The sequence below is a fragment of the Saccopteryx bilineata genome, chromosome 3 (assembly GCF_036850765.1).
Source record: "Saccopteryx bilineata isolate mSacBil1 chromosome 3, mSacBil1_pri_phased_curated, whole genome shotgun sequence".
NCBI lineage: Eukaryota > Metazoa > Chordata > Mammalia > Chiroptera > Emballonuridae > Saccopteryx > Saccopteryx bilineata.
Genome location: NC_089492.1, coordinates 84,882,282 through 84,904,802, shown reverse-complemented (window position 1 = coordinate 84,904,802; position 22,521 = coordinate 84,882,282). Strand labels below are relative to the sequence as shown.

At 45.6% G+C, this 22,521-nt stretch overlaps 1 protein-coding gene across 1 annotated transcript; it reads left to right on the top strand.

Annotated features, from left to right (window-relative positions):
• The first annotated feature begins 10,629 nt into the window (after positions 1–10,629).
• Positions 10,630–21,551, top strand: ADGRF3 (adhesion G protein-coupled receptor F3). Its single transcript, XM_066264706.1, has 14 exons — positions 10,630–10,713; positions 11,670–11,730; positions 12,140–12,280; positions 12,716–12,889; positions 13,333–13,572; positions 14,419–14,628; positions 15,427–15,570; positions 15,741–15,937; positions 16,323–16,502; positions 17,395–18,777; positions 19,239–19,280; positions 19,366–19,428; positions 19,858–19,913; positions 21,489–21,551. Exons 1-14 carry the CDS (start codon positions 10,630–10,632, stop codon positions 21,508–21,510), a joined length of 2,997 nt encoding a protein of 998 aa, XP_066120803.1. The 3' UTR covers positions 21,511–21,551.
• Positions 21,552–22,521: the final 970 nt, after the last annotated feature.

Sequence of the window (22,521 nt, the reverse complement as noted above, 5' to 3'; positions counted from 1 at the left end):
TGGTTCCTTTCTCTAAAATCAGTAAATAAAATTTTTTTTTTAAATAAAGAAGAACAAGATCCTGTTCTACTGTAAAGTCCTGGTCTTCCCACATCTTGTAGGAATCAAAGATAACAGCAGAAATTCCATGAGTTTCTTTACCTTCTCTAAGTTGTACTTTTGAGCAAATACTTTAACTTAACTGCTGGTTCAGGATTTTCTGTACTATTCCAGAAAGCAAGTATGGGATCTCATTCTAGGATACAGAGTTAGATACTTAAGTCATATGAGATCTGAAATTCTCACCACTCTTTCTGAATCACTTTATACCACTTCTTTTCTATATTAGGACTTTCTACCTCATCCACTAATTAGCTGATTCCCAATTTTCATCTCTCCTTTCCCTATTTAGATGTCATTCATGCTGTTAAAAGAGAGAGAAATATATATTCATAAAAGATATGGTGCTCATTTCCATCCATGAAGGATATGCTAAAAGTGTTTAATAAATTGTAATTATTTTATGTACAGCTCTATACGGTTACGCTGGGGAACAAAATTTTTGTTGCATCCACAAAAACACTTGTTCTTACCTAATTCGAGTGTGCTGATCTCAAATATACATTAGTTTTTCTCTATAAGCTACAGTTTTTTTGCAACTCAAGATTTTAGGTTTTGCCTGACCAGGTGGTGGTGCAGTGGATAGAGCATCAGACTGGGATGCGGAAGACCCAGGTTCAAGACCCTAAGGTTGCCAGTTTGAGCGCGGGCTCATATGGCTTGAGCAAAAAGCTCGCCAGCTTGGACCCAAGGTCGCTGGCTCGAGCAAGGGGCTACTCGATCTGCTGAAGGCCCGTGGTCAACGCACATATGAGAAAGCAATCAATGAACAACTAAGGTGTCACAATGTGCAACGAAAAACTAATGATTGATGCTTCTCATCTCTCCGTTCCTGTCTGTCTGTCCCTGTCTATCCCTCACTCTGACACTCTCTCTGTCTCGAAAAAAAAAAAAAAAAGATTTTAGGTTTCCATCTTATTGTAAAATTTTCAACATTTAGTTTAACATAATGAAGTAGAATGTCTTCTTGGGCATCATCTTTGTGAAAATATAATAATTTATATAATGCAGTAAATATACTAATACACTAAAAAATATGATTGTGTCAGAATTTGTCTACAATTTCGAAATAGAGCATATTAAAACACTTATTTTAATCATAAAATTTGCGCAAAACTTATTTAAATTCTATTTAGGCAAAAATTTGTGTTTGTAGCTCTTGTGTTTGTGTACTTGTTGAGAACAATCTTGTTTGATTCTCCAGCAGTAGTCTGCTCATCACTAACAGCTCCAAGATTTTTCGGGAAACTTATCAAGGTGACTATTCAGGAAGTGAATTCTTAACGCTCATGTTACATTCAATGTCGCGGAAAGCCAACAGTATCCTTTGAACCTGAAGTTCATAGTTTTCTGCTTTTTTGTTGCCAAGGAAGTTCTTTGTAACTGCCACAAAAGACTGCCATGCTGCTTTCTCCTCCTTATTCATCTTCCTGGCAAATTCTTTGTCACATATGAGGGTTCAAATTTAAGGTCCATCGAATACACCTGCTTTTATCTTCTCGAAAGACAAGGCAGGAAAAGCAGAAATAATATGTTGAAAACATTCACTTTCTCTATTCAAAGCCTAAACAAACTGCTTCATGAAGCCAAGTTTGATGAGAAGTGGGGGGAAAATGATCCTGTCTCCATTAACTACAGGTTCATTCACAATATTTTGCATCCCTACATCCAGAGCTTCATGTTTCGGCCACTCCTTCTGTGTCCAGTGTTTCTCCTGAGCTCGGCTGTCCCACAAACACAGAAAGCAAGGATACTTCATGAAACCTCTCTGTTGTCCTAGCAGGAAATTTACCATTTTAAGATCCACACAAATGATCCAATTATGCTCCTCATACTTCAGAAAGTCAAGGACAATTTTTATATCATTCTTACTAAGTCATTCAATTCAGGTTGGCTAAACTGCTGAGGGATTAATGACTGCTTGGCATCAGAAGAAGACTCTTCAGATTCTACAACCATTTCCTCATGCATCTTATCAAAATAAACTTGATCACCATGTTCACTTTCTTTGTCCTTAGAAGAAATAAAACCATTGAAAACTGGAACCGGGAGTGTCTCAGAGTATGGGATAGGTCATATTGCTGAAGGAATATTAGGATATGTGATCATATGCTATTTTTTCTTACCGATGTCCTTTGTATAGATCAGACAGAAATAACAGTCACTGCTTTGGTACTTAGGTTCATGCCAAACCATGGGAATACCAAAAGGCATTCCTTTGCGTTTTCCTTTTGTCCAATCACGAAGCATTTCCTCACAATTATGACACACAATATGAGGAGCCCAATTCTTGTCTTGATTGTCAAGGGGAACTTGAAAATAGGCAATATATGCACGTGTCACAAATGATGAAATATTGCACCTTTGACGTTGAAGTGTGTAACAGCCACATATATAACAAGGTGTCAGGACTATTGTTACATTTAGGCCTACTCGAAGAAGCCATGATTCAATCTTAAAACAAAATAAGAGGGTGTTTTTATCAGATAATAATATTTACACTTAAAAACAACTACAATTATGTAAAAGTGATGTTTGTAAAACATTAATGGCCTTGTGGTTATGTTCAATCCAAGAGTCATTGCCCTTTTAACTTCAATTTAAAAACCAATGCATGCTATTAACTGTAACAAAAAGAAATTAAAATTGCATAAAACTAGAGTATGCACCAAAAAATGGATTTCAGATTTAGAATCAGCGATGCAGAAATATATAGAAACAGTTCTAAAACCTCATGCAACAGAAAATGAAAAAAGAATTGTTCCCCGGTGTTATCTATGTGTCCACTTCCAAAACTAGCTCTAATAGTTTTGTAGTGATTCCTTAGAATGTTCTAAATATATGATGATGTCATCTATGAATAAAGATAATTATACTTTTATTTTCCAGTCTAGATACCTTTTAGTTCTTTTTCTTGCCTAATGACTTCCGTTACACCTTTCAATACAGTACCTCTATGACCTCTCTTCCTGCTCACAGACCTTCTTTGGTTCCTTATAGATCTCAGTTGTGTTCCAAATAGTCACATTCACTGCATTAAGAACCTCTAGATAGCCTGACCTGTGGTGGCGCAGTGGATAAACCGTCAACCTGGAAATGCTGAGGTCGCCAGTTCGAAACCCTGGGCTTGCCTGATCAAGGCACATATGGGAGTTGATGCTTCCAGCTCCTCCCCCCTGTCTCTCTCTCCTCTCTCTCTCTCTCTCTCTCTCTCTGTCTCTCTCTCTCCTCTCTAAAATGAATAAATAAAAGAAAAATTAAAAAAAAAGAACCTCTAGATAAATAAGTTATTCATGAGGTGATTTTCCAGGGACTGCACACCCTTTCTATGACTACCTATTTTTATATTATATTCATTTTGTTTCCTTCTTAAGAAGCTCTTTTGAAGAACTGCATTTATTATAGAATAAAATTTATCGTTAATCCATTTTTGTAGCTAGAAGTTCCTATTATTTTAAGATTTTATTTTTATTCATTTTTAGAGATGGGAGAAAGAGAGAAGGAAGGAGGAGCAGGAAGCATCAATTCCCATATGTGCCTTGACCAGGCAAGCCCACGGTTTCGAACAGGCGACCTCAGCATTCCAGGTCTATGCTTTATCCACTGCACCACCACAGGTCAGGCCAGAAGTTCCTGTTATTTTATATTTAAATTGCCCTATCTTAATTCCCTCTCTTGAGATTCTTAGAGCCCAAGTCAGAAGACCTGGCCTTTTACTAGCAGTGTGACCTCTGGCAAGTCAGGAGAGGGGTTGGGGTGGGGGGCAGACATGATTTGAAGGATAGTGGGTAAGTGGGGAAGGGATTGAGTGAAAAAAGACAAAAAAGAGAAAAAGGAACACAGATAACAGTGTGGTGGTGATTGTGGTGTGGGGATGAAGGAAAATATAGGGAGGATAAATGGTGATGGACGAAGACTTGCCTTAGTTGGGTGAACTCACAATGTGATGCACAGAGATGTGTTGTAGAGTTGGGCATCTAAGACTTGCATATTTTTGTTAACCAGTGTCATCACAACAAATTAAATTTTAAAATGAAAATAAAGTAAAATGATATTTACTCTGTTAAAAGTTTAGAAAGTCAGCTCTGGCCAGTTGACTCAGGGGTAGAGCGTTGGCCTGGCATGTGGAAGTCCTGGGTTCAATTCCCAGCCAGGGCACACAAGAGACGTTCTCATCTACTTCTCCTCCCTTCCCTCTCTCCTTTCTCACTATCTCTCTCTTCCCCTCCCGCAGCCAAGGCTCTACTGGAGCAAAGTTTGCCTGGGTGCTGAGAACAGCTCTATGGCCTCTGCCTCAGGTGGTAGAATGGCTCTGGTTGCAACTGAGCAACACCCAGATGGGAAGAGCATCACCCCCTAGTGGGCATGCTGGGTGGATCCCGGTCAGGCGCATGCAGGAATCTGACTCTGCCTACTTGCTTCTCACTTAAGAAAAATACAAAAAAAGAAGTGTAAAAAGTCCATTTTTCCTCTTGTCTTCTTTTCTTTTTCTGTAAAGTGAGAGAGTTGAAGTAGATGACATCTCATCTAAGGTCCCTTCCCACTCTAACAATCTATCATTTAATGTTCCTAATAAAGTAATGTCATGTCAAGTGGAAAAAAAAATAGGAAGTTAGGATTAATATAGGATAAAGGTCTAAGCTACCTTTATTCCTTAGTAACCTATTAATAGTTTACATAGTAAAGGAAGTTTTAAGATAACTTGTTCAGATACAGATAAGAAAAGCTTGGATTTCAAACCCTGGTTATCAAAGACCCCAGCTGACATGGCTGGAAGGGATCAAAGCACAAAGGAATAGAAAGGTAACTTTCTTTGACCAGGGTGCAACCTGATGCTCAGAGAATCTGTCAGCAGGGGTAAAACCTGATTGGTTTCAAAATATCATTCTGTATATAGAGGGACAGAGGTCAATAGTTTTACAGTTGACCTTGAACTTGTGAGTAGGTAGGTGGCCGCAATAAGTACCTGTTTGTCAGAACCCCACCCTAGGCCTAAGACCTGACTCAACCCCGGGCGTGCTTCCTGACAACTGGTGACAACTGAGCAGAACTGAAGGACTCTGAACCTGGTTGGTATATGAGAAAGAAGTTGAGACTGTAAGATTTGATTTTTTTGTGTGTGTGTGTATTTTTCTGAAGCTGGAAACGGGGAGAGACAGTCAGACAGACTCCTGCATGCGCCCGACTGGGATCCACCCGGCACGCCCACCAGGGGCCACGCTCTGCGCACCAGGGGGCGATGCTCTGCCTCTCCGGGGCGTCGCTCTGCCGCGACCAGAGCCACTCTAGCGCCTGGGGCAGAGGCCAAGGAGCCATCCCCAGCGCCCGGGCCATCTTTGCTCCAATGGAGCCTTGGCTGTGGGAAGGGAAGAGAGAGACAGAGAGGAAGGATGGGGGGGTGGAGAAGCAAATGGGCGCCTCTCCTATGTGCCCTGACCGGGAATTGAACCCGGGTCCCCCGCACGCCAGGCCGACGCTCTACCGCTGAGCCAACTGGCCAGGGCCAGATTTGATATTTTTTATTAAGGTATTTTTCCATTATAGAATACAAAATTGGAAAATACAAGAAAGTAGAAAAAGATACAAATTCCACTATTTAATTCCAACCACTGTTAATGTCTTGATGTGTTTCATTTAAATAAATTTAACAATACAAATATTAAATTTATTTAATGCAAATATTACTTAAGGTCTCTTAGAGCTACTATACTTTTTTTTACCCCCACAATGTTCTGTCATTTGAAAATCCCATGTTTACTTAACCTATATCTTTGGAAGAGACATAATTCATTTGCTATCACAAACAACTCTGCCTTGAACATCTTTATACACATATTTTTCTACTCATGTACAAATACATTTTTATCAATACTGAATATAATCAATACCTTATCTTTTGATAATTCTTAGTTTCTTTTTTAAAAAACAATTTTTAAACTATAAGAGAAAGTTTATTTAGAAAGTCACAGAGGTAGAAGAAATGGGCTTTAGAAAACAAGTCACAGAGGCAGAATAGGAGCTTAGGAGAAAGAGAGAAATGAGCCTGGGGAAAGGGTAGGGAGAGTCTGACCAGGCAGTGGCGCAGTGGATAGAGCATCGGGACGCAGAGCACCCAGGTTCAAAGCCCCGAGGTTGCTGGCTTGAGCATGGGCTCATCCAGCTTGAGCACGGGCTTGCTGCCTTGACCGTCGGATCATAGACATGAACCCATGGTCGCTGGCTTGAGTCCAAAGGTTGCTGGCTTGAAGCCCAAGGTTGCTGGCTTGAGCAATGGGTCACTCACTCTGCTGTAGCCCCTCAGTCAAGGCACATATGAGAAAGCAATCAATGAACAACTAAGGAGACTAAGGAGCCACACAAAGAATTGATGCTTGTCATCTCTCTCCCTTCCTGCCTGTCTGGCCCTATCTGTCCCTCTCTCTGTCTCTCTGTCTCTGTCACACACACACAAAAAAAAAAGGAAAAAGAAAGAAGGAAGGAAGGAAGGAAAGAAAGGAAAGGAAAGGAAAGGAAAGGAAAGGAAAGGAAAGGAAAGGAAAGGAAAGGAAAGGAAAGGAAAGGAAGGAAAAGAGGTGGAGTAGGGAGAGGAGGAACAGGGAGAAGACTGAGGGGGGAAGGAACTGCAAGCTCCCTGGAGGGAAAGTGCATAATTGGTAGTTTTTTTATTACTTATTTGCAATTTGTATATCTTAAGTTGGATGTTTTTATATGTCTATCAAACTATTTATATTTCTTTTTCAGTAAACTGCCTGTTCCTATTTTTAACTTATTTTCTGTCTTACTGATGTATAAAATAAAAAATTCTTATGTTAAGAAGATTAGCCTGACCTATAGTGGTGCAGCTGATAAAGCATCAACCTGGAATGCTGAGGTGGTCAGTTCAAAACCCTGGGCTTTCCCAGTCAAGGCATGTATGAAAAGTAACTACTACAAGCTGAGGCTTCTTGTTCCTCTCCCACCTCCTTTCTCTATCTCTCCCGTCTCTCTAATAAATCAGTAAGGGGGGGGGGGGAAGGTTAGCCCTTCCAAAGAAAATAAGAGAAAAATAAATGAGACTACATCAAACTAAAAAGTTTTTTTTTAAAGATTTTATTTATGCATTTTGGAAAGACGAAAGAGATAGAAGGAAGGGAGGAGCAGGAAGCATCAACTCTCATATGTGCCTTGACCAGGCAAGCCCAGGGGTTTTGAACCGGTGACCTCATGCCAGGTCTATGCTCATTCCACTGTACCACCAATGGTCTGGTGACAAACTAAAAAGGTTTTGCACAGCAAAGGAAACCACAAAACAAAAGGACAACCTATCAAATAGGAGAAGATATTCACTAGTGATACATCTAAAAAGGGGTTAATATCCAAAATATAACAAACTTATACAACTTAACACCAAAAAAATCCAGTTATAAAGTAGGCAGAAGACCTGACGAGACACCCTCTAAAGAGTACATACAAATGCTTAATAGACATATGAAAAAATGCTCAACATCACTAATCATCAGAAAAATGCAAATTAAAGTCACAATGATATCACCTCAGACCTGTCACAATGGCTTTCATCAATAAATCAACAAAACAACAAAAATCTCACCAACGTGAGAATATGGAGAAAAGAGAATCCTAGTGCACTGTTGGTGGGATTACAAATTGGTGCAGCCACTATGGAAACCAGTATGGAGATTCCTCAAAAACTTAAAAATAGAACTACCTTATAAACCAGGAATTTCACTTCTGTGTGTTTATCAGAAGAACCAAAAAAAAAAACAAAAACCCACAACTAATTCAAAAAGTTATATACATTCTTGTGTTGATTGCAGCATTATTAGTGGTACATATACACAGTGGAATATTACTCAGCTATAAAAAAGAATGAAATCTTACCATTTGTGACAACATGGATGGACCTAGAGGACACTAATAGTGCTGCAATGAACAAAAGAATGTATATATCTTTTTCTTTTTTTAAGATTTTACTTATTGATTTTAGAGCAAGGAGAGAGACAGAGAAAGGTAATAGGAGAGGAGCAGGAAGCATCAATTCATAGTTGCTTCTCGTATGCGCCTTGATCCGGCAAGCCCAGCATTTCAAATCAGTGACCTCAGGGCTCCAGGATGACGTTTTATCCACAGCACCACCGCAGGTCAGGCCCATATGATTTTTCTTATATGTGGAATCTAAAAAACAAAATAAACAAAACAGACTCACAGATACAGAGAACAGGTTGCCAAGTAGGAGGGTGGTTGGAGGATAGGTGAAAAAGGTGAAGGATTCCAAAGTACAAATTGGTAGTTATAAAATAGTCATGAGAATGTAAAGTACAGCATAGGGAATATAGTCAATAATAGTATAATAACTATATATATGGTGTCAGGTGGGTTCTAGACTTATCAGGGAGATAACTTCATAAGTTATGTAAATATCTAACCACCACTATGCTGTAAACCTTAAGCTAATAAAATACTGAATGTCAACTGTAATTGAAAAAAATAAAAAGATTAGCCCTTGATGTGATCATCATGCTACAAATATGTTGTCTTTCGCCTTTTTCTAAGCTAGCATTCTTTTCATCCCAAATTTAAATCTTTTTAAACAGTCTAATTTATTTCCTTTCTGGCTTCTAGGTTTGTTTGTTTGTTTGTTTGTTTGTTTTGACAGAGATGGTGAAAGTCAGAGAGAGGAATACATAGGGACAGACAGACAGGAAGGGAGAGAGATGACAAGCATCAATTCTTCGTTGCAGCTCCTTAATTGTTCATTGATTGCTTCCTCATATGTGCCTTGATGGGGGGGGGGCTACAGCAGAGCGAGTGACCCCTTGCTCAAGCCAACAACCTTGGACTCAAACCAGTGACCTTGGGCTTCAAACCAGTGACCTTTGAGCTCAAGCCAGCAACAATGGGGTCATGTCCATGATCTGACGCTCAAGCCAGCAACCCTGCGCAAGCTGGTGAGCCCGCACTCAAGCCAGCAACCTCAAGGTTTTGAACCTGAGTCCTTCGTGTTCCAGCCCATAGCTCTATCCGCTGCATCACCGCCTGGTCAGGCCTGGCTTCTGGGTTTTATGTCTTGTTTAGAAAAGCCTTCTTCACTTCAAAATTATTTTGTGAAATTACTTGATAATTTCTCCTAGTATTTTTTTTCCAGATTTTTTGTTACACTTAAGATTCTATTCTACCTGGAAATTATTATTATTATTATTTTTAAAGATTTTATTTATTCATTTTAGAGAAGGGGGGAGAAAGAGAGAGAGAGAGAAGGGGGAGAGAAGGGGGAGGAGCAGGAAGCATCCACTCCCATACGTGCCTTGACTGGGCAAGCCCAGAGTTTCAAATCGACGACCTCAGCATTCCAGGTCGATGCTTTATCCACTGCACCACCACAGGTCAGGCCTATTGTTATTTTTTTTAAAGAAGGATTGTCCTTTTTATTTTATTTATTTTTATTTTTTTAATTTTTTTTACAGAGACAGAGAGAGGGATAGACAGGGACAGACAGACAGGAACGGAGAGATGAGAAGCATCAATCATTAGTTTTTCATTGCACATTGCAACACCTTAGTTGTTCATTGATTGCCTTCTCATATGTGCCTTGACCGCGGGCCTTCAGCAGGCTGAGTAACCCCTTGCTCGAGCCAGCGACCTTGGGCTCAAGCTGGTGGGCTTTTGCTCAAACCAGATGAGCCCTCGCTCATGCTGGCGACCTCGGGGTCTCGAACCTGGGTCTTCCGCATCCCAGTCTGACGCTCTATCCACTGCGCCACTGCCCGGTCAGGCTACCTGGAAATTATTTGAGGATAGCAATAAGCTCTAATGCAGGGGTCCCCAAACTACGGCCCGCGGGCCACATGCGGCCCCCTGAGGCCATTCTGGAAGGGTACCTCTTTCATTGGTGGTCAGTGAGAGGAGCATAGTTCCCATTGAAATATTGGTCAGTTTGTTGATTTAAATTTACTTGTTCTTTATTTTAAATATTGTATTTGTTCCCGTTTTGTTTTTTTACTTTAAAATAAGATATGTGCAGTGTGCATAGGAATTTGTTCATAGTTTTTTTTATAGTCCGGCCCTCCAACGGTCTGAGGGACAGTGAACTGGCCCCTTGTGTAAAAAGTTTGGGTACCCCTGCTCTAATGCTTGTCTTTTCTAACCTTAACTCTATAATCAATGATCCAGCTTCCTGGTAGTTCCAGAACAATCCAGATTTCCCAGATCCTTGGAGACGTGATTGAACCTGATTTATCACACATTGTGACCTAGGACCCCCAAGTCCTCTCCTGCTCACTGAGGCCTTGGTCTAGATCCCAAGGGAAATCCGGGCAGACTCTTTTCATGGGGCCATGTGGGCTCCAGCAGCCCCACAGTGACCTGGATGCCCACTTGTCTCAGTCATGGACTGTAGCACTTCTCTGTAAATTCGGCCCTGGCTCCCTTTCCCTCTTCCCTCCCACCCCATATGGGCACTGCCCTGTCAGCTTCTGGGAGGAAATTTGCATCATGCAGCAGAGGGAGGGCTCTTGAGGGCTGCTTCGCTGAGCCATGGTCTGTTCGGCTGTCCCCCTGCTGCTCCTGGCCATGACTCTCCCCATCATGGGGTCACCAGTTGCCCCAGGATCCCAACCTGTGAGTAAGACTGGGGTAAGGACCCTGGGAAGGTGTGCAGAGACAACAGTGGGGACCTCTGAGTGTGGGATGAAATGATAGGTGGAAGGGAAAGGGCTGGAGGGAGAGGAAGTCATGTACATATTTTTTAAAAAGAGGCTAGTTTATTATAAGGTCTCCGAGGGTTCTGTCTTATATTCCAGAGTGTGGAGACAGCTTTGTTTCTTTGAGTCCCTGTGAACTCCAGTGATGTCTGCTGCACTCTGGACAAAGGCTTTTCCAGTCAAGTTTGCAATTTAAAAATTAAAAGGAAAACTTCCCAGATTTGGGAAGCATTAGCTCAGAGGACAGGAAGAAATGTGGGGAAAGGCAGCGGAGTCCAGATTAGTACGTTTTCATCTGCGTTGGGCTCCCAGGTGGCTGTCTCTGTCTCTGTCTCCATCTGGATCCTCATATATATCCACATCTGTTTTTAGATAGCAACATACACATAAAATCTTGAGTAAAGGAGGAATAATTTACAGGAACCAAAGACTGGGAGAAGATGCCGCCCCTGCCTACCCCAGTGGCTATTTGTATGGAAGGACTAGACGTCCCCAAGCCTCTGGGCCCCAGCCAGCTCTGCCAAGCCCTCCTCCTGAAGTCCCAGACTAGACATTTCAATTAGCCCAGAGGCTCAGGGACAGGTAAATTCAGGAAGGAATTAAGCAAAGCATGTTGACTCTCTGGGCTGTGCCTGGTTCCTGGGCTCAGGCCCCCGTAGGTCCCTGGGACTGCATATCTTGAACCTTCTGCCAAAGCCTACTTTCCTCTCCTGATGTTCCCACTTAATTCCAGGCAGAAAAGAAAAGATGACATTCAAATAGATTGTCATGCCAGGTTAGCCAGGCTGGCCCCTGAGCCACTTGGGGAAGAAGGTGTCCCTCGGAGAGGTGCCAGCCTCTTCTCAGAGGTCTCTCCTCTGTGCTCTGTTTTAGGGACCCAGTCAGGCCGGAGGGGAATCTGGGCAGCAACTGGACCAAGCGAGTGGAGCAGGTGGTGAGTGGACGGAGGAGGAGGAGGAGAGGGAGCAAGGAGGAGGTGGGAAGAAAGGCGTGAAAGAGGCCACTGCAAGGGGTGGGGAGGGAGGCAAAGAGGAAGGACTGGAGCTGCACTGGCCAGTGCCCTGTTTGTACACAGCTCTCTACCTGTGAGGCCTTGAGAAAACCATTGTCTTTGAGAGCCTCGTCTATAAAACGGGGGTTGTTGGGAGGATGACATAAAATAGGATGTTTCACAGCCAGATGAGGAGTTACTATTTCTGAGTCCTGACCGCCTAGGTTGGCAATAGGAGGTGGGACCTGCTCTGGGTTCTTAGCAGTGACCGCTAGGTGTGGGACGCGGAAGGGAATTAGCAACCCATGGCCTCGCTGTGTCCTCGCTCCAGGTGTACCTTCTTCTTCTGTAGAATCAGTCCTGGTCTTGGTTCATGTACAGCTGGACTTTTCACATGAGACCTGGCTAGCAGCACTCTCCCGGACCCTAACTCTACCCCCTGCCTCAGCGTCCTCTTCCCCAAGAACTCTCACTGGCCTCAGTCTCACGACAGGTATGGGGAAATTCTCCTGACCCCTGCCTTTCAGGGCAACAAGTGCATGGCTGCCTTCTTCCAGACAGTGTGGCCGAGATGCTCCCTGTTTCCTGGAGGGTCTGTATGGCCCAGCTCCTTCCTCACCTCCCCACCAGACATACCCTTCCCCTCCTGCTCCATCCCCAGCTTCTAAATGGAGGGCCCAAGGGGCAGATGGTGGTGAGCCTAGACTTCTCCACCCCCACCCCTGATGCCTTTGGGAGTGCATGACCTATGCTTCTCCGAACCCTGGCTGAAGAGGCATCCCAGATGGGCAGGTGTGACTGAGGTGCTTTGGGATTATTCCAGATACTCAGCCCCAGAGCCACTCAGGCATCAAGCAGTGGTTGGTCCTGCTGGGCTGGCTTTCTCAGACAGCCTGCCTGCTTCTGATTCCCTTTCCCTCCGTCGCAGAGTGTAAGGTCAAGCCTGATGGGCTTACCTACTGTGCTTGCCTCTCTGGATACCAGTGGAATGCCAGTGTCTGCTCCCGTCACCACCCTTGCCAACAATCCTACAACCACCGGCCCTGTGGCTGTCTTGTCTTCAGCCTTCCTGATGCTGGGTACTGCCAGTTGCTGCCACCTGGTGAGGAGAGTTGAGAGCTTGGAAACTGATGGGCCAAAGTGAAAGAAACCTTGTCTGTGTTTTTTTGCTCTCTGACTCCTGTATTTCTGCCAGCTGGCCCAAGCCCAGTGGCTCTTCTGAGTGGGAGAAGATGCCAGCCATCACAACAGATCACAGGCCCCAAGCTCAGGGCTTGAGTAGCAAGACTAATGAACAGCAGGACTCTGAAGTCATACCAACAAGCAGAGAAAGTTTCCTCCCTGGGAAAGGGGAAGTCATAGGCCAGAAAGGTCCCCTGTTTTGTTCCCAGTGACAGATGGGGTCTTCCAGGCTGGGCTGCAACAACCACGTTCCTCCAGGAACAATAAAAAAAGGCTAGGTGGGGAGAGGGAGGAGGGAAGGGCTTCAGAAGAGGGGGAGGAGTTGCAGCCTAGCTGCGTGGAAGCACACAAGCTTCTGCTGCAGTGGTCCTGTCTCCTGCCTCCCTGTAGTCCCGGGCACCCTGAGGCTCAACAGTTGGCTGCAGGCGCCTGGCAACACGCTGAACCTGACCCTCGTCACAAGCCATGAAACCACCAACCTGAACTGGTTCCTGTGGCACAGCCCCAGACCCATCCTCCTCCAGCCAGGGACACATGTGTCCCTGTCGTCTAGCCAGGGCCAGGCTGTCCTCAGCATCGTCAACATCTCCCATAAGTGGGAAGGTAGCCAGCTTGTCCTTCCCTCCTCCTCTCTTTCCCCTCCACTTCCCCCTCCCTCTCTCCTCCTTCTTTCTTTTCTTTTCTCCTCTTCCTTTCCCTTTTCACCTGTCCATTTATTAATTCTGGGGAAATAAAGGCTAAGAGGCCCCTCAATGTGAACATTTATAAAGGAAGAATGCTGCAAATATGGTCTAAACCAGGGGTAGTCAACCTTTTTATACCTACCGCCCACTTTTGTATCTCTGTTAGTAGTAAAATTTTCTAACCGCCCACCAGTTCCACAGTAATGGTGATTTATAAAGTAGGGAAGTAACTTTACTTTATAAAATTTATAAAGCAGAGTTACAGCAAGTTAAAGCATAAAATAATAATTACTTACCAAGTACTTTATGTCAGATTTTCACTAAGTTTGGCAGAATAAATCTTTATAAAACAACTTACTATAGTTAAATCTATCTTTTTATTTATACTTTGGTTGCTCCACTACCGCCCACCATGAAAGCTAGAATGCCCACTAGTGGGCGGTAGGGACCAGATTGACTACCACTGCTCTAAACTATATCTGAGAACAGATGAGTACTGTTCTTCAAGCTGTTGAAATGGCAACGATGGTGCAGGGGAAAAGGTTCACTTTAGAATTCAGGGCTATAGACTAAGAAAACAGAGTTGGAGGCCTCTAATCCAGATTTCTTCCTCCTAGAAATCCTTTGGGGACAGAAATCTTACTTGTTGAGGTTAAGCAGAGGCTAGACTAAGGTCAACATAGGTTGTGGTTTGGAAGCAGCAGAGGTTCTGTGGTGCAGGTGGGGGCCGGAGGAGTCCGGAAGTACAACGGGTGTGTGTCTGCAGGTGAGTACATGTGCTGCTTTGAGGCCCAGGGATTCAGGTGGGAGCTGTACCAGATGGTGAGGGTGCCCCTGCAGGCGACAGATGTGACTCGGCTTCCAGACCAGCTCTCTGTCTCCTGTGCCACCTCCCCTGGCTTCCAGCTGAGCTGCTGCATCCCTCCCACACTACTGGGCTACCTGGCTTCCTGGAGCCCTGGAGAGGGCAGCGGAGGTAGGAAAGGGGTCAGCTGTCACGGGTGGGGGGGCGGCAGAAGGGGGGACAGGGAGGGGCACCACTGGTCTCCTCCAGGCAGCTGGCTCTCCAGCTCACCAAAAACAGAGGCTACAGTTCAACCTGGGAGTTCTGGGTCCAAGTCCAACATTGTTTTTACCGAATACAGCAGCAATTTTCAACTTTTTTCACACATACTCTAATTACTGAAATTCTGCAGCACACCAACAAATGTAATTTGACAATCTGACAAAAAACTAGGTATAATTTTGATTCATTCATACCGAACTGCTAATGTTGTGTTGGTTTTGGCATTTTTTAACTTGACAACCTAAGGAAAAAGAGGTTAGTGATTCTGACTAAATAGTCAGGCATTGCATGTTTTAAAAATCCCTGTAACACCCCGGTTGAAAATCACTGTGATAGAGAAATCCCAATTCCAAGGAGAGAACAATAACCACATGAGTGTAGATAACTTTCTGCTAAACGCTCTGATGCACACAACCTTGTTAAACTCTCACATTACACTCTGTGAAGTTCATTTGATGACAGTTCCATTTTACAAATGAGGAAACTATGACTTCAAGTCCCCAGGTTAGTCAGAGATGCCCAGAACACTCTTCACCAAAATCCGAGCTCTGCCTTCCGTAATTTGATGCCCTCACACTACCTGCTCTTCCCTATTGCTTACTCTACTTCTAAAATTGCTAGAAAGACTGAAACAGCCAGTCTGGGCTTGCTGGGTTCTAGGTCAGTTCCTGCCCCAGTGACTCTTCTCTTCTCTCGTCTCATCCTCAGCCTCCTTATTCAACATGCCAGGTGACCGGTGCCTCGTGCTGGCCGTTCAGCACTGCCCTACAGCTGACACCACATACACTTGTGATCTGCAGAGCCCAGGACTGGCCCCTCTCAGGGTCCCCATCTCTGTCACCATCATCCAGGGTATGTGGGGCTTAAGGCCCAGCTGGCCAACCCCCACCTGCTTGCCCTGGGAGCTCGTCCTTGGCATTTCCTCACAGGGGCAACAGGGCCAGAGCCTGCCCGGCGCTCTGCCCAAGGGAAGGCTCGGGCTAGACCACAGGTGCTGAGCTCTCCCTGGTATCACTCTTCAGATGGAGACACTACCTGCCCTGAGGACTCCTCGGCTGCCGCTTGGAATGTCACCAAGGCTGGCCATGTGGCACAGGCTCCATGCCCTGTGAACAGGACGGGCATGGTGAAGAGGACTTGTGGGTCTGATGGGGTCTGGGGGCCCATCCACAGCAACTGCACGGACTCAGGGCTCCTGGCCTTGCTTCAGAGAGCCCAGGTAAGGCTGCTGGCCTTGCCACCCCCTCCATGACCCACCCCTTCCTCACCTAGTACCCAGCTCTAGAATCCTTTCCTCCTAAGGCCCAGCCCAGAGGTTATTCAGCTTCTCTGAATTGGAGCACCCACAGACCCAGGAAGTAGGTGTGGAGGCCTAGAGTGGCCAGGACTCTCATGGTGGGGGGGGGTGCTTTTCAAACCTTAATTTATCAGGGGTCCGTTCCACTAACGTTGGTGTCAGCTCCTTCCACATGGCTCACTCTGATCTCTGCTTCCTGATCCCCTGGGACGGAGTATGGCTATGGGGGGGAAGGAGCTGGGTGGGGGAGGAGGTGGCCCCTCACTCCTGAGGACTTGCCCCCCCCCCACCATCTTGTCTGCCTCAGCTGCTGTGGGCAGGGCAGGGCTGGCCTGATGAAGAGGTCCCACAGAGCCTGGCACAGCTGCTGGAGCAGACAGTGCTGGTGAGCTCCCCCTCTGACTTACTGGCCCTGCTGGACACCATGACAGTCCTGGCCAAAGTGGTGGCAGACACCAGAATACATCTTAACCGCAGTGCCCTGGAGGTAAGATCGCTGAGCTACAGCACGTGTCAGCTGGATAGACGGGGTGGAAGCTCCTCATCTTTGGGCACTTCTGTCCCTCTGACATCACCATGGGCTGTCAAACGACAGACTTTTCTAGAGTCCGAGTGTCTGCTCCTGGTCCATCTCTCCGCTTGGACACCAGTCTCTAAGGCCATGGAATGTGGAGAAGGTTTGATGCTGAGAAAATATGGGAGGTTTGGAGAGGGTAGGAATGGTGTGTAGACATGAATTCAGAGGCAGACATGCACACGTAGACACATGGATATGATGTGAATCCTTCCTACACACATACATGTGCGCACAAGTACCTACATGAGATATTCGAACACAGTTGGCTTTGCCAGACTCCCCTAAACCAACTCTCAATACAGGTATCTGTTGGTGACCCAGAGGCTGCAGCTAAAAGAATAAGTAGGGGCTATGACTCTATACACTCTTCATGTCTGGGAATATGTATCACATGTCGGTGTACAGACATGCACATGGCTCTCTGATCTAGAACATTGTGCCCCCTACCACCATTCCTAGCTTTACAGATCTATAGGGATCAAGAAATTGAAGAGGGGCCCCCTAGAGCCTGAGTGACCCCAGGGATGGAGGGGAAGGAAGGGTTATTAGATGGAGGGGTGGATTTGCTTCAGGAGACATATACTTGAAGATTCCCCAGTGGTTAGCTGAACAGCCTCTCCTCCATTCTTCCTATCTAGAAACTCTCCCTTCACTGGCCTGTCTTCTCCTCCTCCTTTCTCTTCAACCTTGGGTCTTGCAGTGAATGAGAAAAGGTCAATTTGGGGGTCTATAGTTCCAGTGCCCCTGGCTCAGTGCTGTGCATGCTAGCAGCTAAGGCTTGTCTCTCTGTTGGGTGACACAGGCTCTCCTGAAAACCACAGACAAGGTCCTAGACATGGACACCAATTCTCTGTGGACCCCGGCCCAGGTTGAGAAGCCCTCGGCAAGTTCAAATCTCCTGCTGGCTGTGGAGACCCTGGCACGCAGCCTGTGCCCACAGGATCACCCCTTCTCCTTCAGCTTGCCCAATGTGCAGCTGCAGACCCAGCTCCTCAGACCCACATTCCCTGATGACTACCGAGTCTCCTTCCCCACGCAGCCCCCACTGCAGGCACAGATTCCCAGATACTCACTGGCCCCACTGGCCACTAGTAATAGTACTGCTACGATTACTAGCCTGGTGCTGCAAAAATTGGACGATCTTCTACCCTCGCACTATGGACAAGGGCTGGAGGACGCCCTCTATGCCACTCCTGGCCTGGTCTTTGCCATCTCCATCATGGCAGATGGCCAGGCCTTTAGCCAGGGAGAAGTCGTCATGGACTTTGGGGACAGAGATAGCACCGTTCACTGTGTCTTCTGGGACCATCATCTCTTTCAGGGCAACGGGGGCTGGTCAGATGTGGGATGCCAGGTGCAGGCAGCCAATGCCAGCACCACCACTCAGTGCACCTGTCGGCACCTCACCGCCTTCTCCATCCTCATGTCCCGACACCCTGTTCCAGAAAACCCCAGCTTGGAGCTGCTGAGTCGGGTGGGCTTGGGGGCCTCCATCCTGGCGCTCCTTGTATGCCTGGGTGTGTACAGGCTGGTGTGGAGAGTCCTGGTACGGAACAAACTTGCCTACTTACACCACGCAGCTCTGCTCAACATGGTGCTCTGTCTGCTGGCTGCAGACACCTGCTTCCTGGGAGCCCTGCTGCATCCTCCAGGACCCCGCAGCTCCCTCTGCCTGGCTGCTGCCTTCCTCTGCCATTTCCTCTACCTGGCCACCTTTTTCTGGATGCTGGCTCAGGCCCTGATGTTGGCCCACCAGTTGCTCTTTGTCTTCCATCAGCTGTCCAAGTGCCGAGTACTCTCCCTGATGGTGGTTCTCGGCTACCTGTGCCCAATGGTGTTTGCAGGTCTTGCCCTGGGCCTCTATCTACCTCAAGGGCAATACCTGAGGGAGGGGGAATGCTGGTTGGATGGGAAGGGAGGGGCACTCTACATGTTTGTGGGACCAGTGCTGGTCATCGTGGGCCTGAATGGGCTGGTACTAGCCATGGCCATCCTGAAGTTGCTGAGACCTTCGCTGTCAGAGGGACCACAGGTGGAGAAGCGCCAAGCCCTTCTGGGGGTGATCAAAGCCCTGCTCGTTCTCACACCCATCTTCGGCCTCACCTGGGGCCTGGGCCTGGCCACTCTGCTAGAGGAAGTCTCCATAGTCCCTCACTACATCTTCACGATTCTCAACACCTCCCAGGTGGGTGAGAATGTGGTGGCTCTGCTTTTTGCCATTTTAGATGTTCTAAGTCACTACCAGTCCCTTCTCAAGGTATTGTGGAGCAGAGGAAATATAGCTCAGGAATTTTAGAAGGCATACATAGGTTTGGATCCCAGTTTCTCCACTGATTAGCTGGATAACTTTGGGCAAACCTTTCTGAGCTTTGGTTTTCTTATCTGTAAAATAACATCTGGTTTTGCCAGAGAAGTCAGGGAACTGTCAGTACACAATCCGTTGCTATCCAGTTTGCAACCATAACAGCAAGAAAAGCCCTGAACTGCCCCAGAGCACCAATGATGTTAATGCACAGAGACCCGAGCTGGGCAGCCTCAGCCTGCAGATTAGACAGGAGGACAGAGGTGAATGAAGAGGAAAGGGAACACGTTGATTTCGGTTGATTCCTTCCTTCTTGTCTCATCCCCGCATATCCCTCTTTTTAGGGTGTCTTCATCTTACTGTTTGGTTGCCTTATGGACAAGAAAGTGAGTCTGCCCACCGTATTCCCCGCCCGCCGCCCACCCGAAGGCAGGGGCTGGCTCCCTAACCAGGCACTCCTCTCTCCCGCAGGTACAACAGGCTTTACTCAAACGCTTCGGCCGTGCCCAGCCCCCCAACTCCACCATCTCCTTGGTGAGTTGCTGCCTTCAAATCCTTAGCTCTCCCCCTGAGAACAGGTCAGAAGCAGTTGTCCCACAGCCTTCCCCAGCGGAGATGGGCACAGCTGGAAGCTGAGAGAAGATTGGGGCTGTTTTCTAGAATGAGCCGGCTTCAGGTTCAAGCACTCTGCAGTGCAGGAGGCAGCCCCATCAGAAAAGTCAGAATCAGGTGCTCAGGTTCCTGATTATAACCTGGACCTCAAGTGATTGTCTTGTCCCTGGTTTCACCACCTGGAAATCTGCTTCTAGTCACTATATGAAGGGAAAAGATAGGCTTTATATGCACGGGCATCACCGTAGCTGAGAGCAAGGTGAGAAAGTGAAAATGGACACAACCTCGTTAAAGGAGAGTCGATGATAGTAATAATTGCCCTTCAATCGGGCTTTTTCACCCCTTCCCTAGGCCACAAATGAAACCCATGTCCTGGAACACAGCAAGGAAAGACCTGAAGATGTCAGGTGAGGATGACACTTTCTTGGGAACTGAGTGAGCGGAATGAGCAGCTTCCTGAGAAAGCTCTGGACAGAAAGCTCCTTTTCTTTTTTTTCCTTATAACAAATGTTTTAACTTTATTTTATTTTATGTTTTATACATGGACAGAGATAGAGTCAGAGAGAGGGATAGATAAGGACAGACAGGAACGGAGAGAGATTAGAAGCATCAATCATCAGTTTTTCCTTGCGACACCTTAGTTGTTCATTGATTGCTTTCTCATATGCGCCTTGACCATGGGGCTACAGCAGACCGAGTAACCCCTTGCTCGAGCCAGCGGTCCAAGCTGGTGAGCTTTTTGCTCAAGCCAGATGAGCCTGCGCTCAAGCTGGTGACCTTGGGGTCTCGAACCTGGGTCCTCATATCCCAGTCCGATGCTCTATCCACTGCGCCATCGCCTGGTCAGGTCAGACAGCTGTTCATACACCTGTTTCGGCCCAAAGGATGGGAGAAAGGCCTTGTCAGGGTAGACATTTCGAGATGAGCGGGGAAGGTGAAGTCCTGAGGGCAGAAATCAGCATCTATTATTGCTTTCCCAGCGAGCTGGAGGGAGTTTAACCACTAACAATCCTTGACTCGGTTCACTCTGAAAATTCCTTCTCACACAATCAAATATTTAATTATCCTGAAAAGTCCTTGTTTTGAAGGAATTGCTATTGGTGAGCTTGGTGTTCCTGAGGGAGGTCAATCTGCAAAGGTGGGGCAAGGTCTCCTGTTGCCAGCCCAGAGCATCAGGATAAGCTCTCTTGTGAGGAAAGAGCGAGTTTTGAGTGAAGCACACATAAAACCCATGTTCCTCCAAGGAAGTGGAGGATGTGTGCTTGAATTCACCAGGACGGGCCTCGGCCCAATGCCCTGAGCCCTTCCCCACTCCCAGAGCTCAGCTCTCCCAAAAGACAGGCTATGCTCCCATTAGTCACACTCGTTTCTCTTGAACTCACCTGGCCCCACCGCTAAACAATCCAAGCAAGAACAGCATGAAAAACTAGCTAAGGCAACCCAATGGATAAACTTGCCTTTGCTGTAAAAATAACCAAGATATCTAAGTTCAAAATACAGTGGTCTCCTCGTCTGTCGCAGGGTCTTGGGTTCCAGAATCCCCCCCATGATAGGTGAAAATCCGCAAAGTAGCAGCCTTTTATTTATTTTATTACTTATATATATATTTTTTAAGGCTTTGTAAACCTTCCCCACACTCTTATAAACATTTTCCACGCTGTTATTAACTTTTCCCACACTTATTTTGCTTATTTTACTGCAAAAATAATTAAAATAATAAATATATAAAAATATCTATATACCGCAAAATCCCACGATATAGTGAAAAATCCATAATATAAAATTAGATATATACAACTTTAAAATCCGCGATACAGTGAGACTGAGAAAAGTGAACCGCGATATGGGGAGGAACGACTGTAATTGCAAGTAAAACTGTCTCAACCAATTTTTAACTAATCAGTAGTTTATGTTACAGACAGATATAGTTGATAAAAATGGTTTTAACTATTCATTGATTTTTAATTGTTTCTTTTCTACAGTTATGAAGAAAGGCTGACTTGACAGGAACTCTGATCTTCCCAACTTTAGAGGTGAAGGGCAGATTTTGATTTGTTTATTTTCAAAATTTAGGAAAAGGTGAAGTTAATGAGCCCTCTTTCTTTAACCTTTAAAAATATCAATATAAAATTAAGTTTTATAGACATATATATGCATGTATACATAAAGTTGCTGAAATGAGCGCATTTGTAAGAAAGTGCTGTAAATTTTAAAGTAGAGAAAAAGATACTACAGACTGCCACAATGTAAGATGACAAACTTTTAAAAGTGACAGGATCAAGCTAAGACTAGATACAGAAAAGAAAGATTCAAAAAAAAATTTTTTAATTGATTTTAGAGAGAGAGGAAGGGAGAGAGAGAGAGAAAGTGGAACACTGATCTGTTCTTTTTTGTTTGTTTGTTTCAAGGGAGTGGATGGTTCAGGGTGGGGGTGAAGGGCTTGAAGTCCAGCAGTGGCTAGCACAAGGCTCTGTTTCCATGGGGGACTCCAAAGAGTCCAATATTCTACCTATGAATATGGACACCCAGATCATTATTAATGTAGAAGGATAAACAGTTTAGCTTGAATAACTTACTACAGTTGCCCTGTGCTTGTCACTAAAAGAAATTAGGAACAAAACTAGGCAAAGGCTCCATATAAGTAGTGGTTTGGGTGTCAACTGGCAGTCTCATACTAGAAAAGGTGAGTGGGAGTTTCACAGGCATGTCTGGAGTAATGCCAAAATAAGAAAGGCTTCAACCTGGGCTGGCTTGCTTGGTTAGATTGTCCTACTGGGCAGATTGCCTTTTCTTTGTTCACCATTCATGTCAATGATAGAGATAGAGGCGATCTTCAACAATGTGAACCCTCCTCAGGAGCATGATTAATTCCCTTTGAGAGCAGACTTACGTGAATTTTTAATCTTGGAAGAGAACACTTGTGGAGCCTGCCGCTTGGAATAGAGAAGGGAATGGAAGTTTGGAACACTGATCTGTTCTTGTATGTACCTGACCCGGAATCAAACCAGCAACCTC

Bases quoted from the DNA above. Each gene is read 5' to 3' on its own strand.
- ADGRF3 (XM_066264706.1), top strand. From the start codon at position 10,630: ATGGTCTGTTCGGCTGTCCCCCTGCTGCTCCTGGCCATGACTCTCCCC. The intron at 13,573-14,418 runs GTAGCCAGCTTG...GTGTGTCTGCAG, and splicing joins CATCTCCCATAAGTGGGAAG to GTGAGTACATGTGCTGCTTT. The intron at 19,281-19,365 runs GTGAGTCTGCCC...TCTCTCCCGCAG, and splicing joins GTTGCCTTATGGACAAGAAA to GTACAACAGGCTTTACTCAA.